At 47.3% G+C, this 18,013-nt stretch overlaps 1 protein-coding gene across 14 annotated transcripts in view; it reads left to right on the top strand.

Annotated features, from left to right (window-relative positions):
* Positions 1 to 245: 245 nt before the first annotated feature.
* The window catches only part of SUN1 (Sad1 and UNC84 domain containing 1), a 51,912-nt gene continuing 34,144 nt past the window's right edge, over positions 246 to 18,013 (top strand). For 5 of the 14 annotated variants that reach the window (XM_060285349.1, XM_030851066.2, XM_030851067.2 and 2 more), the window contains exons 1-2: positions 246 to 363; positions 15,229 to 15,325. In XM_060285349.1, coding sequence (XP_060141332.1) covers positions 15,249 to 15,325 — 77 coding nt within the window. In that variant the 5' untranslated portion in view covers positions 246 to 363; positions 15,229 to 15,248. Of the gene's footprint in view, positions 364 to 1,344; positions 1,489 to 13,292; positions 13,857 to 14,543; positions 14,903 to 15,228; positions 15,326 to 18,013 lie in introns of those variants that run through there. The other 9 variants (XM_060285348.1, XM_060285353.1, XM_060285357.1 and 6 more) reach the window with 7 other exon arrangements.

The raw sequence follows: 18,013 nt of genomic DNA on the forward strand, positions 1-18,013 counted from the left end.
TGAGACCGGGGTCCTCCTCTGGACAGAGACCCTCCCTGAGACTGGAGCCCCTCCGCCCCTCCTCCCGGCTCTCTCGCCCCGCCCCCTCCGCGCCGCGCACCGCCCCTGAGCCCCGCCCATTTCCCCGCCCCACGGCTCGGCAACAGTTCTCGATTGGCTGGGAGCCTAGGTAGGCCGCCTCCGCATTGGCCGAGGAGCTTCGAGTGGCGCGCTCGTGATTGGTGGACGTCCGCGTTTCTCCCAGGCGCGGCGCGCGATTGGCTGGCAGAGGCACGGTCTGCGGGGCCTGGGCGGTGCAGACGAGGCCTCAGGCGGAGGCTGCTGCGGGGGGGCGGCAACGGTGGCGGTGGCGGCGCCTGGCAGGTGAGCTGCAGCCGGGGGTCGGGGCGGGGGTCCGGGCGGAGTGGGGCCGGGGCCCGGGCGTCCCTCGTGGCGGGCGCGGGTGGAGGCGGGCTGCGGTCCCCGCTACGGCCGCCAACGGCCGCGGCGCTTCAGCCCCGCTGCCCCCGCGCCCCCTCTCAGCCTGGCATCGCCGCCCCGGCGCCTCAGTCCCCTCCCCCTCAGCCCGCTCCTCCTCAGTCCGCTGGCCCCAGGCGCCCTCTGCCTCACCCCGTCCTGCTTGAGCGCCCCCGCGCCCCCTCCCCAACCCGGCGCGCCCCCGTCAGCTCCCCTCCCCCCACCACGGCGCCTCCTCCCCGGCCCGCCGACCCCCGCCTGCCAGCACCCGGCGCGGCCCCGGGACGTCGCACCCCACGCCGGCTGCCCAGCTCGCGTGCCCGGGCTCGGCGCTCTGCCCGGGGGTCGCGCGTGCCGGCCGCTGCCCGCGGAGGCCGCTGACGTCGGGCGGGGCCCGCTCGGTGCCGGGTCCTGTGCCAGGTCCTCCGTGCACTACCCGTTCCCTCGCTCCGCCCTCCCAGCTCGGAAACGTGAGCGGTTCGGGTCTGTTTTCGTCCATTTCGCTGGACGCTTCAGAGTTCCTTTAAGTCTGGAAACGCGGGACGGTTGGGTAGTTCTGGGGAATTTTCTGTTTATTTGGTTTGACAATTCTCTCTTTTTTCTTAATCTTCTCTTTTCTGTGTGTTTTGGGAATGCTACTGTATTGGGGTACTGGACCTCTTGGACCGGTTTTCTATTTTTTCAGCTTTCTCCCCCGCTTTCCAGCTTTGTCTTCTTGTTCGACTTTCTAGATTCTTCAGTTTTGTAACTCATGTGTTGGACGTTTTATTTGGGCCATCAAATTTTAAATTTTCCAGAGGTTTTTGGTGGTTATTGTTTTTCCTCTAAAATTTAGTAACACGTTCTTGTTTCTGAATGCCGTGGCGTCGCAGTCTCCGTCCGTGGCCTAAGTGTTCGCTGGCGTGAGTCCGCCTGTCCTGAAGCGTCGGGTGATCTTGCTTGAACTCGCACAGCTGAGAGCGGGACCCTGCCCAGCGCTTCGGAAGTTCTCTGCGCCTGCGCTGGTCCTGTCACCGTTGGCTAGGAAAACGGGTGGGGTTACCTCGAGGGACGCTCAGTGTCATTGTTTTTACTGGACTTGTTAGATTCCCAAAGATGGGCTTTCCAGCCTCCTGCCTCGTTGTAGAAGTCAGGTAGAAGAGTGGGGCTGTGGCCTCCCCAAATTAGCAGGGAAGTGCTCACTTATCCCCCTTCACAGGAAGGCATTCTAGAACTCAGCTATGCCTCTTACCCTCTGGTCTAGAGAGCCCTTGGCTTTATGCCCCAGTCTTTGTTCGGGGCAGGCAGGAAGGGGATCCATGCAGAGTAGCTAACTGCTTTCTTTTTAATTGTGGTAAAAATACACAATATAAAATTTACCTTTTTAACCTGTACTGTTCCTTGGCATTAAGTATGTTCACAGTGCTGTGCAACCATCCCCACTATCTAGTTGCACAACTTTTTTTTATCACCCTGAATGGAAACCCTTTTCCCATTAGCAGTCGCTCCCCATTATCCGCTGCTCCTAGCCTCTGGCAACAGCTAGTCTTTCTTCTGTCTCTGTGAATGTGCCTGTTGTGGATTTTTTATGTAAATGGATTCATACAGTATGTGGCCTTTTGTGTTGACTTTTTTCACTTAGCACTGTGTTTTCAAGGTTTATCCATGTTGTAGTGTGTGTCAGAGCTTCATTTTTCTTTACAACTGAATAATATTCCATTGTATGAATATATTCCAATTTGCTTATCCATTCATCTGTTAATGGACATTTGAGTTGTTTCCACTTTTTGCCTATTATGAGTAATGCTGCTATGAACATTTGTATACAGGTTTTGTTTGAGCACCTGTTTTCATTCTTGCGCTATATCTTGATAACTAGGAGTGGAATTGCAGGTCACGTGGTAATTCTAGGTTTAACGTATAGAGGAACCACCAAACTGTTTTCCACAGCAGCTGCACCGTTTTACATTCCCACCAACAGTGTGAGAGGGTCCCGATTTCTCCATATCCTCTCCAACACTTATTTTCCATTTCGTTTTATTATGGCCATCCTAGTGGTTGTGAGGTGGTGTCTCATTTTGATTTTGATTTGCATTTCCTTAATGACTGATGATGTTGAGCAACTTTTTATGTACTTGTTGGCCATTTATATATCTTTGGAGAACTGTCCATTCCAGTCCATCGTCCATTTTTGTTTGTTTTTTTTGTTGTTGTTGTTTTGCGGTACGCGGGCCGCTCACTGTTGTGGCCTCTCCCTTTGCGGAGCACAGGCTCTGGACGCGCAGGCTCAGCGGCCATGGCTCACGGGCCCAGCCGCTCCGCGGCATGTGGGATCCTCCCGGACCGGGGCACGAACCCGCGTCCCCTGCATCGGCAGGCGGACTCTCAACCACTGCGCCCCCAGGGCAGCCCTTCCTTTCCAGTTGGGATGCCATCTATTTCTTTTTCTTGCCTAATTGCTCTGGCTAGAGTTCCAGTACAATCTTGAATAGCAGTGGTGAAAGCAATGTCTTTGTTTTGTTTCTGATTTTAGGGGAAAGCTTTCAGCTTTTCACCATTGACTGTGGTGTTAGCTGTGGGTTTTAGTAAATGCCCTTGCCTGATTGAGGAAGTTCTCTTCTATTTCTAGTTTGTTGAATGTTTTTGTAATGAAAGAGTTGGATTTTAACAGGTGCTTTTCCTGTACCAGTTGAGATGATCCCATGGTTTTGCCTAACTGCTTCTTAAACAGACTTTCGTCGTTTGACTCATCCTGTATTTTGATTCCACTCTACATCCTTACTCCCAAATGTTCACAGGTGTCACTATCTTAAGCCTTTGGGGTTCTGTGATGAAAATTGGGTTATTTCTAAGTGTTCCTCATTGCAGGCTTATCAGCTTTTTCTGGCCCAAGTCAGTTTTCATTCATCCATTTGCTTTCTAGTTTTTGAGTTTCTTGCTTTTGTTTTTTCTCCCTTTCAATAAATGCCAGGCACTTTTGGTAGAGGTGGTGATAGGATGAAACCATCCTTCAGCATTGCAGCACCTGCCCTTAGCTCAATATTTCAAGGTGAGGTGAGAGCCCAGGGAATTGCAGGGCATTTCGTAGGGCCCAGTGTCAGGCTAAGTGTCCTGAGCACATCCCAAATTTGAGCACCCACATTGGGGTTTGCAGGGCAGTGGGAACAAGACAGTGATGCCAGCCAAGCACAAGTGGTGTTGCAGTGAATATTTTGGTGGGTAGTTATGCTCAATGCCGCCTGCAGGAAGGTTGCAGTATTATTTTGTTGACTGAAAACACCTTCATCTTCTTCCTCGTCTTCTTCCTAAATTTGGAACTCATTGCTATTTTTGGACAGCTCAGGCCACTCGATTTCCAGTTAGGAGAGACGAGGCCTGCTGCATTTGAAACTGTTTACTTCCTTTGGGCCAAAATAAGCTTAGGGTTGATAGAGGGAAAGTACAGACCATGATGTTGCTGTTATAACATGCTGTTTATTATAATCACATGTTGTAATTGACTCTACTTCATTAAGTGACTTGTGTGATTCATTAGTCAGTTTTGTAGTTTGAATTATATCTGTAATAGTGCTCATTAGTTGGGTGCTTTGTTTTTCATTTAGTCACATAGGGGCATTCAGTGAATGGTCACTGGCTGCGAATTTTAGTTGAGGAGCTGAGAATCATGTGACAGACGGGTTTTTGACATTTGTGTGGAATAAAACTGCGGGTGCCAGACTTCGGTAGTGTGAGAGTGATTAAGTGTAGATCAGTGATTCCCACTGGGGCATGAGGGGCTCCTCAGGGGCATGCATGGCTTGAAAACAAAGCAGTGCTCTGCCTAGTTGCTTTGGTCTTAAGTCATTCTACTTGCTTTATTTGATCTTGGAAGATGGGAACTATATGTAGAATATGAAAACCGTCAATTGAAAGGTTTCTTTACTTGCTATTTATGCTACAAACCTTTTCAGTACTGGAGAGTGCTCACTTTTAGCCCCGTACTTACATGTGGGAGGGCAGAGCATTAAAGGGTGATCTCAGAAATGGTGTGGATTAACTGTTTACATTTATAGTAGAAATAAAATCCTGTAATTGTTGTTTCTGATTGTTCCCAATTATAGTTGGAAATGAAACAGAGTGGACGCCACTGTTCTGATTAGATGAGGAAACATAAGAAGTGCTTCAAATTCATTAGAAGGAGTAAGGAGGCCAAATACGTGGGACCCTCACTGATCGTCACGAATTCATCTAGCATTTGGGGCATGGTTTTTCCAGGATGTTGTCAGACGTGGAGCGACAGAGGGATGAGGGGAACCCAAGAATATTTTTGGGTTGAAGGCAAAGCAACATGATAGCAACGAGTTCTCCCATTTCTCTGGGCACCTATGAGATGTTCATTGGTTCTGCAAGTCAGGGTTAGCACCTACCCTCAGAGAGTTCATGGTCTAGTTGGAGAGAAAGACTCTAATAAACAAATATTACAATTTCTGTTAAGTGGTAAATGCCAGGGAGCACTAAAATTGGCACCTAACTGGGATATGTGGGTTGGGGGCATCCAGGAGAGCTTCCTGGAGGTGGTATCTCAGGTATAGCCTAAGGATGAGTAGAAGTTAGCTGGGAGTGATTGGGGTGGAAAGAGAACAAGGGATTGGGGAATCAGCGATCAGGAAGGCATCCCAGACAAGGAGAGAGCACAGAACAGTATGTAAATGGGGTGCGGGGAGAGGGTTACCTGAGGCCAGGTTCTCAGTGAAGCTGCGATATGGGTGGTGGGAGACAGAGAAGTGGGGTGTTGAACAGAGGGTTTACTTGCAGGTGCTGGGAAGCCGTGGTGGGATCTGAAGGGAGGGAGATGGTCAGGTCTCTTTTTAGGTGGACTGTTCTGGCAGTTTTCTGGCTTGAGAAGGCAAGACTGGAGACAGGGAAATTAAGGGCACTCCCCCGCAGGAAGCCAGCCAGAGATGGTGCAGCAGGGGACCAGCTGGAGGGAGGGCGCTGCTGTTCTGAAGAGGGGGGAGCAGTTGGACACATTGAATTTAGTTACTTGTGGGTGACTTGCAGAAATGCTCCACGAGAAGTAAAATCAGAAGCCTACCTCAGTGTATACAAAGGAATTACAAATGGATTAGGTGAATTAAAAATGGTGGGAAATGTGAAAGTCAAATCAGTAAGAGTAGTAGAATCCATGACACACTATTCATGTGTTCTTGGATTAGGAAGGTCTTTCTTCTTTTTTTTTGTTTTAATTTTGCATTGTTTTGATTCTTTTTTTTAACAGAAACTTTAAATCCACATATTATCAAGGGAATTTATTATTTTTTAAAATTTATTTTCTTTTTTTATTTATTTTTGGCTGCGTTAGGTCTTCGTTGCTGCACACAGGCTTTCTCTGGTTTCAGTGAGTGGGGGCTACTCTTTGTTGCGGTGCACGGGCTTCTCACTGTGGTGGCTTCTCTTGTTGCAGAGTACAGGCTTTAGGCGCGTGGGCTTCAGTAGTTGTGGCACGCAGGCTCTAGAGTGCAGGCTCAGTAGTTGTGGTGCATGGGCTTAGTTGCTCCGCGGCATGTGGGATCTTCCCGGACCAGGGATCGAGTCCCCTGCATCGGCAGGCGGATTCTTAACCACTGGGCCACTAGGGAAGTCCCTGGGAAGGCCTTTCTAAGCTGGACAGGGAAGGACTGACTGTGCAGCCCAAGTCACCATAAGTTTGTTCAGTAACAGACGGAGGCCATCCCAGGCGTGTGTGACATAACTACGGTTGATGTCCTATAAAACAGAGAAAAAGACAAACCTCCAGTAGGTTGAGATATAGGGCTGGCCTTCGCCTGTCAGAGTGGCCCTGCAGAGTTGACCACTTCCAGTGTTGGGAGGAGCACTGTCAGGTTAGGGGGTCCCAGAACTGCCACCCAGCATTCCTTCCAGAAGACACTCGCTGTCATTCGCTGTCGCTGAGCTCTTTCCACTGGAAGAGCCGTGCGTAGCTCTCTAACTGTACCAGTTGTGAGAAAATTCAGAGCACTCTAGGTTTGAAGCAATACATAAAACCGTGTGGTTCATGTTTTCTGTATTCTAAGAAGAAAGACCCTTTACAGTAACATGCATAAAGTAAATTGTCTTTTGCTGAAACACTGAAACAAATCTCACTGTAAGAGGAAATGCAGCTTTTATTTAAAAGATCGGGAGCACATATAATTGGGAGATGTAAGCATGTGATAATGCATCTTCACGTAGAAGGAATTATTTTCCCTAAAACTCAGCTATTAGGTAAACAAACCCATCTAGCCTGCATCTTTCCTGTTTCATTTCCAAAAAAAGGAAAGAAACATCGGATCTTGGCTAGAAACTGTCAGTACATAGTTGCTGCAGAAAATAACTAACTCCTGTTGAGTGTTTTCACCCTTGTGCCAGGAAGCGCTGAGCGGGTTAGGTGTGGTAACTGGTTGAATCCTGCAGCAACACTGAGAGTCCGGTGCCACGTAGAGTGAGTAATGGTACCAAGGGTTGAGTAAGAACCCTGCAGGTCTGGCTGCCCCACACTGCTTCACAATGAAGGCCATTTTTTTTTTTTTTGAAAATAATAGTTACTTGTTTAAATTTTTTTTTGAAAATAATAGTTAATTGTTTATATTATAAGACCAAAACCTACTCTTTTTTTTTAACTTTTTATTTTATGTTGGAGTATAGTTGATTAACAGTGTTGTGTTGGTTTCAGGTGTACAGCAAAGTGATTGTTATTCATATGCATGTATCTGTTTTTTTTCAAATTCTTTTCCCAGTTAGCAAAACCTACTCTTTTTAAAAAATGTTGAATAGTACCCGAGGGGGTAAGTGAAAAGTAGAAATCCCATTCTCTGTAATTTTACCATTAAGTTTAGTGTAGTATTTTTCCTGAAGTTTTAAAAATATATTCAAGTATATATATAACATGTATAGCATTCTGTAAAGGTCTTTCAAATATTTTTAGGTTATAGTCATTTGTTTCTCATTTGCAGGTTTAAATAACGAGTTCATTTTTAAGGACTCTCACAGGATAAATCATAGTTTTTCATAAACTAACAATGTTTTGCTTCCTTAAAATGAAAACAGGTATGTGAGGCTTATTCCTGTTTGTTATGTTGTGGAAGTAATTACACTGAACATGATATTTGGAAAACAATCATTTCTAACCCATTTTATGATTTTTTTAATCTGTAGGGAAAATAACTTAATTTTTTTAGTCTCTCCGTTATGCAGTTTTAACAGGATTAAGTCTGAGCAGAGTAATTATGTTAAGGTTTAGTACTCTGGGCTTCCCTGGTGGTCCAGTGGTTAAGACTCCGTGCTTCCACTGAAGGGGGCATGAGTTCAATCCCTGGTCAGGGAACTAAGATCCCGCATGCCACATAGCAAAGCCAAAAAAAAAAAAAAAAAGATTTGATACTAAATGTTTTTTTTTTTTTTTTTTTGGTATGCGGGCCTCTCACTGTCGTGGCCTCTCCCTTTGCGGAGCACAGGCTCCAGACGTGCAGGCTCAGCGGCCATGGCTCACGGGCCCAGCCGCTTCGCGGCATGTGGGATCCTCCTGGACCAGGGCACGAACCCGCGTCCCCTGCATCGGCAGGCGGACTCTCAACCACTGCGCCACCAGGGAAGCCCTTGATACTAAATTTTAAAGGGCACCTCTGAATTTTAGTTTTAAAATTCTTCTCTACAAGGCATGGAACACCTGATTGCGCAGGTGCGCATTGAAAACCAAGCCCTGGGTGATGAAGAGTTGGCGGGGGTGGAGCTAGACCGCGTTTGCGGGTGCAAGGCCCTCAGGGGGCCCTGTGGGCCTGTGCTGTCAGCTCACGGGGCCCTCGGAGACGGCCCTGTGGCAGATGGCAGTGTCTGGAGCTGTGCCCAGAGTGGGGAGGAGGGTGCTGCTTGGAGCCGTCCCCTTGGACTGCTGTGCTTTCTGTGGACGGGCTGCAGTGCTGATGGTGGATTTGGACGGGGCTAACGAGGTCGGTCTGTGCAAGCTACTCCTGAGGATTTATGCCGGGGAAGCCGTGTTAGCCCGTGTCAGCCGGGCTCGCTTCTTGTCTCAGCCTACTTGGTCCGCGACCCCATCAGTTCATAGAAAGCTTGATTTGTAACATGCTTGTCTTTATAAACACAGTGCTTTCAGAGCAAATATCTAGTTGCCTTATACATGGTTTAATACAAAATAATTATTTACTAGGTGACGATGCTTGTGGTTTATGATGATGAGAAGAAATGCTGCTCACCATTTTTAAAGTTTGTCTTTTTCTAGTTTTATTTTAGAACTGGTAGCGTTTCCTAAGAAAATATTTTATGCTAGTTTATTTCAGGACCATTAACAGTTTTATTTTTTCTTTGGTTTTGCCATTTGCTGCAAGCTCTGTTTTCAACCTTGTGTGACTTGTAATTTTTGATATTTTTCAGACATGTTTTCTAGATTGTTACTAGTTTAGTACAGATGTTCTAAATAGTAGAGATTCAAATTATATGTGGTGGTTGAACTAAAATCCATTTTTGACCAAAGCATTCAAGAACAAAAATGGAGCTTTATATTTCATTTCTACCTTGTGATGCAGATGTTGCATACAATATGTACTAGGCAAGGTAAAGGGTATTAAAGGAGAAACCAAGTGTCACTTATGAAGCATCTTAACTCAGATTTTAAAACCCTGCTAGGACCTTCATGTTTGTAAAGATACTTAATTTCTTAGGTTTGAAACCAAAGTTTGCTCCCTATACAGAGGACCTCTTTTGGCTGTGCTTGCCGGCTCATGTGTGCTTAGTCACTAGTGAAAGCGAGATAGGAGGGAGACACCGGGGTGATTTATGATGATAGTGCTTCCTTTTCCGCTGGAAGATGTCGCTCTTGGCCCACCGTCTCCTGAGGTGAGCACTTTTCCCTCTTGGGACTGGCTGCTGCAAATCGAAAGCCGTTAAAGAGCTCTGTTTTCTGGGACGTGGGGAGGCTCCCCTGAGCGCCCTCTCCCTCCCCCCATGTTAAGCCGCTGGGCCTGGAAAAGGGGGGGTGCCTGGTGTGAGCCCGGGCTCCGGCTCTGCTGTGCAGTCCCTCCCTCCCATGTCTGGGACAGTCACGAGCACGTGGCCTGTGAGGAGGTCATCCCAGTCGTAACACTTTCGGGAGAAGGGAGTGGCCAGGAAGAGTCTAGAGAAATGAGGACAGTGAAGCCTGCAAGGGCACGTCTCTGTAAACAAACGTGTTTACAAAGTGTTGACTTTGTATTCATTCCAAGATTTTCTGATGTGTTGAAAACATTTTCAATCCATTTTTTCACTTGCTCTTTCAATACTGCTCAGATTATAAATGCAAATCAGATCTCCCTTGAGTCACAGGCTGAGGCCGCCTTTAGGCCATGCAGCAAGTAGGAAGGCTCTAATGTTACACGCGGGCTTGAAGTAGCAGTGATGTAAGGGGAGACTGGGAACGGCATTGTGAACATGCCAAGCACTGTTAGCGGGAGAACTGGTATCACAATTGCACTTTTGCTGCTGGGGTCCTGATGAGCTGAGAGAGACCGGACCTGGTGTTCTAGTCTGCTGGCCCCAGGAGCCATCTGAGCTGCTGCTGGACTTCGTCGTTTATTTAGGTTGGGGCTGAGTGAGTGTTCCATCTCAGGGATTGTCAACTCAGAAGGAAAAAAAAAATGCTTTATTTTTTTTTTTTGCGGTACATGGGCCTCTCACTGTTGTGGCCTCTCCTGTCGCGGAGCACAGGCTCCGGACGCGCAGGCTCAGCGGCCATGGCTCACGGGCCCAGCCGCTCCGCGGCATGTGGGATCTTCCCGGACCGGGGCACGAACCCGCGTACCCTGCATCGGCAGGCGGACTCCCAACCACTGCGCCACCAGGGAAGCCCAAAAAAATCCTTTTTTAAAAAAAAATTTAGAACAGGCTATGTAAGTTTATTCCACAAACTAATTAAAGCTAACTTTTCGAGTGCTTGTCATGTGTCAGGCACTGCTTTACAGACATTATTTCATTTAATTCTCTCTTTTTTACTTTATTTTATTCTATAATTTTATCTAATGCTCACATTTTACGAGAGGAACTAAAGATTAATTTTGAAGTGTTCTGAGTCCATATCATTATCTGTCCAGGGAGGAAGAATGAGGCAGCAGGGTTGATGGCGGACAAGCCGGGTGTGGAAGGAAGCAGCAAAACGCATTCTAGTAAGATACATGATCACACTGTGTGATGCGGTCCACAGTGAACGCAGGAGACGGCGCTGGTCATCACTCCCTAACTCGTTACTGAGTCACGCTTGGTGTGGCCTCTGCTGCTGCTTTTGGAGTGTCTGCTTGGAGAGGTGGTCTTCCGGGCTGTGGAGGAAGTACTGGCCAAAACAGCATTTACCTGGGCCATGGGTCTGATTAAGCAGGGGCAGGATTCTGCGTATAGTTGTATAGTTTTATACGTACATGTGTTTCACTGGAGAACAGAACATAAAATTCACATGGTTACAGGAGCGAAATCAGAATGAGTAGAAAAAAGTGAGGGCATCCAATCGCATGCTCCCTTTCCTTCCACTGTCATAGCCACTGAGCTCTGACTGTGACGGGCCTTGGCCTCCCTGCCCTGTCTCCTGTCTGCCTTTCCTCCAGAGCCGCATGGCCTGCTCTTCCTAGAGTTGTGTGTGTCCACACTGGTGCTCTCTTGATGGTGTTATCTTTGGGCATTTTATTACGTTTGAAGCTCCTCTCATAAAACATTTAGCCAAAAGTCTACCACTGTGCCTGCCACTCAGCTCGTGTCTCTGTGTTGTCACCCGCAGGACTTTTACGTGGTCACTCTCCTGTAATCCTGTCTTGCTTGTGATAGGCTTGTGATGGCCAGTAGCTGCATTTGGTTCTTTGATAGAATTTTATTTCAGAGACAAGAAATTAAATTTCTTTTTAAATTGTGGTATAAGGCCTTCATTAAACCCAACTAGGGTGGTGTCGCACAGCTTTATCTGTCTCATCGATTGGGAGAACCAGGTTGAACAGTGTGGTCCACTGTGTCTCTGACAGCTTTTGAAAACACCGTTTGTTATGCATTAGAAATTAACCTCTCTTTTAGGTAGATGAAAATGTGAGAACATATTGATGTAACTTTTAAAAGTAAAAAGACTGTAATAGATAAACAACATGGACCTTTGTATAGCACAGGGAACTATCAATATATTCAATATTTTGTAATAACCTATAACAGAAAAGAATGAAAAAGAATATATATATGTGTATATATATGTTTGTATGTATATATAACTGAATCACTTTGCCGTACACCTGAAATCTTGTAGATCAACTATACTTCAATTTAAAAAAATTAGGAAGCATTAGGACTTCCCTCATGGTGCAGTGGTTAAGAATCCACCTGTCAATGCAGGGGACATGGGTTTGAGCCCTGGTTTGGGAAGATCCCCACATGCTGCGGAGCAACTAAGCCTGTGAGCCACAACTACTGAGCCTGCGTGTCACAACTACTGAAGCCTGCATGCTAGAGCCCGTGCTTCGCAACAAGAGAAGCCACCACAATGAGAAGCATGCACACTGCAATGAAGAGTAGCCATCACTTACAGCAACTAGAGAAAGCCCGTGTGCAGCAACAGAGACCCAATGCAGCCAAAAATAAGTTAAAAAATAAAAAAAGTATGAAGTAAAGATGTCCAAAAAAAAGAAAGCATTAAAAAAATACATTGGGGCATCCCTGGTGGCGCAGTGGTTGAGAGTCCGCCTGCTGATGCAGGGGACACGTGTTCGTGCCCCGGTCCGGCAAGATCCCACATGCCGTGGAGCAGCTGAGCCCGTGAGCCATGGCCGCTGGGCCTGCGTGTCCGGAGCCTGTGCTCTGCAACGGGAGAGGCTACAACAGTGAGAGGCCCGCATACCGCAAAAAAAAAAAAACCACACAAAAAAAACACATTGCATGGGACTTCCCTGGTGGCACAGTGGTTAAGAATCTGCCTGCCAATTCAGGGGACACGGGTTCAAGCCCTGGTCCAGGAAGATCCCACATGCCGCAGAGCAACTAAGCCAGTGCGACACAACTACTGAGCCTGTGCTCTAGAGCCCGCGAGCCACAACTACTGAGCCCGTGTGCCTAGAGCCCGTGCTCCGCAACAAGAGAAGCCACCGCAGTGAGAAGCCCGTGCACTGCAACAAAGAGTAGCCCCCTCTCACCGCAACTAGAGAAAGCCTGCTCACAGCAAGGAAGACCCAACAGAGCCAATACATACATACATACATACATGCAAGTGAAATAAAAAGGCTGTTAGTTCTTGCACATGTCCTCCTCACCAGGCTCTAACTGCTCCTTCTGTGCTGAGTCATGGGCTGGACCTCCTTGGGCTGGACCTCCTTGGATCCCTTCAGTGGCCTTGCCAATAGCGCCGCTGCCACCCTGCTTCACAGATGGAGCTTCCTGTGTGCGAGGAGCTGGCCTCAGGGCAGTCAGTCAGCTTGTGGGCAGAGCTGGGATCAGAGCCCAGATCTGTAGGGGTCAGTCCCTGTTCTTAGCTGGACGCTCTATTGTCTCCATGTCATATTCATGATGTTTAAATTAAATGCTGCTTTCGGGCACCTGCCATTCACTTGTTTATAACACTGTAAACCAGTTTCTGTAAACCGGTCCAAATACTCAGTTCACTAAAGACATCTTGAATTCTTTTTTTTTTCTTAAATAAATTTATTTGTTTGTTTATTTTTGGCTGTGTTGGGTCTTCATTGCTGTGCACGGGCTTCCTCTAGTTGCGGCGAGTGGGAGCTACACTTTGTTGTGGTGCGCAGACTTCTCATTGCGGTGGCTTCTCCTGTTGCAGAGCACCGGCTCTAGGTGCGCGAGCTTCAGTAGTTGTGGCTCGTGGGCTCTAGAGGGCAGGCTCAGTAGTTGTGGCGCACGGGCTTAGTTGCTCCATGCCGTCTGGGATCTTCCTGGCCCAGGGATCGAACCCGTGTCCCCTGCGTTGGCAGGCGGATTCTTAACCACTGCACCACCAGGGAAGCCCCCGTCTTAAATTCTTGAATACGAGTTGTAGAGAAGTTGGTAGAAGTTAGCAGCAGTTAGAACTGCTTTAACCGGGGGTTGGTAATGTGGATGTAGTAAAACATGGAAGTGAAAGATCACTTTGAGAGTTAGGAAGTAAAAATCAGTTACATCTTCTCTAGAGGATGAGAGCAGTTTTGGGGTATTAGTATTGTTATGGTTGCTTAGTAAGTCATTACTAACCACAGCGCAGTCAGAAGCCATTATTACACAGCTGCTGGGTGTGGCTGTGTTCTGCGGGGAGCTGGGAGGAGAGGTGAGCCAGGAGGCTGCCCCTCGTGTGCTGTTCCTCAGTCTATGTGCCCTTGAACCTGGGCTCCAGTGCTGGTGGAGGAGACAGAGGGGAGCTCGAGGCAAGTGAACAGGTACTGAACAAATACATGGACTCGTTCTCAAAGGTAAGTATTTGCAGCAAGAGATTTACGTGTCTATTAATAGAATGAATTGTACTTGTTGAGTGTGTATTCTACCTGGGCTGGCAGGCCAGGTCCCTGAGAGGAACTGAGCAATGTTGAAATTAGTAGGCACAGTAAAGTTTTTATATATAAACAATGGTCCTTATTTCTATGGGTGCTTAATTTTTAAAAGAATATTTGGGGCTTCCCTGGTGGCGCAGTGGTTGAGAATCTGCCTGCTAATGCAGGGGACACGGGTTCGAGCCCTGATCTGAGAGGATCCCACATGCCGCAGAGCAACTAGGCCCGTGAGCCACAGCTACTGAGCCTGCGCATCCGGAGCCTGTGCTCCACAACGAGAGGCCGCGATAGTGAGGCCCGCGCACCGCGATGAAGAGTGACCCCCGCTTGCCACAGCTAGAGAAAGCCCTCGCACAGAAACGAAGACCCAACACAGCAAAAAAAAAAAAAAAAAATTAATAAACTCCTACCCCCAATATCTTCTCTAAAAAAAAAAAAATATATATATATATTTATATATATGAACTGTTTCGAAGAATATGGAGTGAATTTAAGTATTTTTGGCTTAGTTTATAGAAATCAGTCATTTATACCTGAATATTTTTTGTCTAGGTTTATCTTCCTTGATCTTTCAACAGCAGATTATGATTCACATTACTCCTACGAGGGTGTGGGGTTTTTTTTGAAGTGTGTGTGTGTGTGTGTGTATTTTTAGCCAGAGGAAAGTTTGAGTCATTCCAAAGAAATGTAGGTGATAACATGAAAAACAATATGCTCAAAACTTTTTAATTTAAAAATAATCTGTGTTTTCCTTTGGGGAAAAATAAAAGTATTAACAGTGCCTTAAGCTTATCTCTTATTCACCCTGCAGTTTTCTGATTCTGAGCTGCTTGTAAAAATTTTGCTGTCTAGGAAAGTATGGGAGTGTTTCTTGACCACGGAACAAGAATCAGTTCTGCTTTACTAAATAACAATAAAAATTTATTCCAGAAGAATGAGAACATTTTGACACCTTCAGGAATTTAAAAGTACGTTTTAGAAAGGATTCTGAGTGACTTTCTGTATTCTTTTCATCATTTTAAGTCAGTTGATCTAGGATTTCCCCTTGTTGCTTTTGTAGATTTATAATCCTAGGGAACTAAGTATGACAACTGTGTTCTGGACTTGCACCCGTGAGAAAACTTGTCTCCTTTGCTTAAAAAAAAAAAAAACCAAACCAGCCCTGCTTTACTGGCCTTGTTTAATCAAAGTGTTGACGGTGACTCTAGTCAGTCTGCATTGGGCCACCACAGACAGGGCTCCTCTGTGTGTTCCAGCCTTTAACAGACTGCATTGCTTTTCCCGCCTTCTGCAGTATGCTTTGAGACCGTGAACATGGACTTTTCTCGGCTCCACATGTACACTCCTCCCCAGTGTGTGCCCGAGAACACTGGCTACACGTATGCACTCAGGTGAGCTGCTCGCGTGCGTGTTACGTTGTCTTGCCTGGGCTGTTCTTGAATGCCTTTGGGTTAGTGGGGGCTTTATGGTACTTGCACCCAACTGCTCTGTGTTGAAAGTGAAAATATCTATGAACTTTATGTTATGCTCTGGTTTTACAAAACTGCCAAACTGACTTGGAAATTATGAGGTTGTTTTGAAAACCGAAAGTTTCTGATGACTCAGTGATTAGTCATTGCAAATGAATGACTGTTTTTGCCTCCACCCAGGTGGCTGTGGTCTCAAGAACACATCTGTGTGGTTATGGTGGGGTTTTGTGATTTATATTAATGGCTGAGTATTTTAAAATTAACAGAACTAACCTGGAAAGTGACTTGGCTTTGAGAGGAGCCATCATAAATAGAATTTTGATGAAGCCCACGGTTTCGAGACCACAACTTCTGTCAAATGCACTGAGTTTTCTGTTTTTATTTGTATCTGATTTGATGCTGAACCTTGAAGTTTGAGTCTTAGAAGCTGTTGACTTGCTCTTTGCCTTTCTAGTTTACCAAGTATTGATAGAAAGGATGATTGAGACGAAACTTAAGTGTTATAAAATTATGGGCTACTGCCAAAGGGAAAACATTCCTGGATTGGTGAAGATTTGATTGGCAGATAGAAAAACCTTTGCATCCCGGCAAGATGTTTGAAGCACACAAGGAAAATGCTAGTGTCAGTTTTATCAATGGCTTATCTTCTAAAGGGTAAAAATGTAATTGAAACTTAAAGAAAATTGGAAGATATTTTAAGAAAACTGCTTCTTAACAGCATTAGTCAAATCTCATATTTAATGATTGAGTTTTTAGTCACAATTTTAGATCATGTCACACTTTCTGTAGTAACACACTTTGTTTTTGTTAAAAGTCCTGTAGTATTTTAGAACAAAATGAGTGGGCCAACTCAAGTAAAATTCCTCCTTATTCTGTATTGTGGAGCATAAAAAATAATAGTTCCTGGTAATTTATTTTTAGCTTTTATAACCCATTTTATTTTGTTTTTATATTTATTTATTATAACCCATTTTAAATACAGTTTTTAAAAGTTGCCTATGTCTGGGTCTCTACAGAGAACCCAACCCTCGTCCAGTGAGGCATGCAGCTGGATCGGAAGTGGATGAGAACTGAAGTGGGAAAGGCGGGCGGACTGAGCTGTGCTGGGAGGTGGGCCTGTGTTTGAGGGCGGTGGGGGGGGGGGGCGGGGAGGGCAGCGAAGGGTTTCAGCCGGGCGGGGTGGGTGGAACCAGGGTTATGCAGATATGGAGAGTGGGGCGGTGCTGGTCAGAGACCGGCAGGAGTTCGGGGGCCCTGACCACTCACTGCAGTGCTGGGCAGGGCGTGGGGAGGGAGGGATTCGGGAGGGAACGCTGGGGGCCTTGTGCTTGACTGGAGGAAGGGGATGAAGGAGGAGGCAAGCGTGACAGTCACGGCTTGGCGTGGGCACAGGAGCAGGACCACCAGTCAGCGGGAGGGGGTGTGAGACCCAGGCTCAGGAGCCATGTGGGCGGCAGTTCTGGTCTGGCCATCAGCAGGCCATGATGGCAGCCCGAGGGTGTCCTGGGTGCCGAGGGCCCACAGAGGCCCAGGAAGCGGTGATGGGCGGGCGCCGCAGCACGAGGAGCAGAACTCCTGCCGAGGGTCCCAGCCACCCGACACCCAGTCTGGAGGGGGCACGCCCAGCTGTGGACTGGCCTCACGTGGCAGTGCTGAGGCGGCTCTGTCCTTACCTGCCCTTCCCTCTCCTGCCAGTGTGTCTCTACGTCCCCACCCTTCAGTGAAGCCTCTGTTTACCGTCCAGCTCCAGCAGCAACTCATGGTCCCTGGAGGCTGGGTTTCCCTGTAGCCTTTCCCCGCAGCCCTTGGCCACCTGGCCTGGCCCAAAATTGTCCTCCTCATATCCTTGTCCTTCCAGACCCTCCCCTTCCACCTGCTAAACTCCCAACTCTGACCGTCTGTCTCATTACCACCTGGGTAGCCCCTGGCTGACCACCCCATGTCCAGCACTGCTGGCCTGCAGCCTCAGCACTTTTAGTAAACACGTAAAGGATCCTGCAGCATCCTGGTCATGCCATTTCTTTAAGATGTTTTTCTGTTATGGAAAATGCCAAACAGTGTGAAAGTTTGGAGAATAGTGATGATAAGCCCCTTCGCCTCTCACTTATTTTCAGCAGTTACCAGTACTTGGTCTCCCCTCCCCAGTGGGTTGTTTTGAAGCAAATCTCTAAAAGATAATGATATTTTTAAAACAACTAGTCAGAATACCAGGTGTTGAGAACCCAAGGTAGAAGGAGGGGAGAGGAGAGAGTCTGGGGCAGGTGACTGTCACACATGTTGCTAGGCAGTCGGGACCTGCTGGGCCCTGGGTGCATCTGTCTATAGGAACCTGTTACAGATGATGGTTGGGATCCCAGCCTAGGGCAGGAGGGCACAGGCGCTGGTGGAGCGCTCACAGAGTCGTGGGGTGGGCACCCCTCAGGTGCAGACAGAGGCGCTTGTCAACATTCAGGTCTGAACTCAGCACAGAACTGTTGGTCCCCGCCTCCCTCCCTCCCCCACTCCCTCACTCCCTCACTCCCTATATCCCTCTCTCTCCCCCGCTGTGAACACTGCTGCAGCTTCTGTTTAGCTGAGCACTATCCAGCTCAAAGTGAAAGTACACATGGT

Source organism: Globicephala melas, chromosome 15 (assembly GCF_963455315.2).
Source record: "Globicephala melas chromosome 15, mGloMel1.2, whole genome shotgun sequence".
Classification (NCBI taxonomy): domain Eukaryota; kingdom Metazoa; phylum Chordata; class Mammalia; order Artiodactyla; family Delphinidae; genus Globicephala; species Globicephala melas.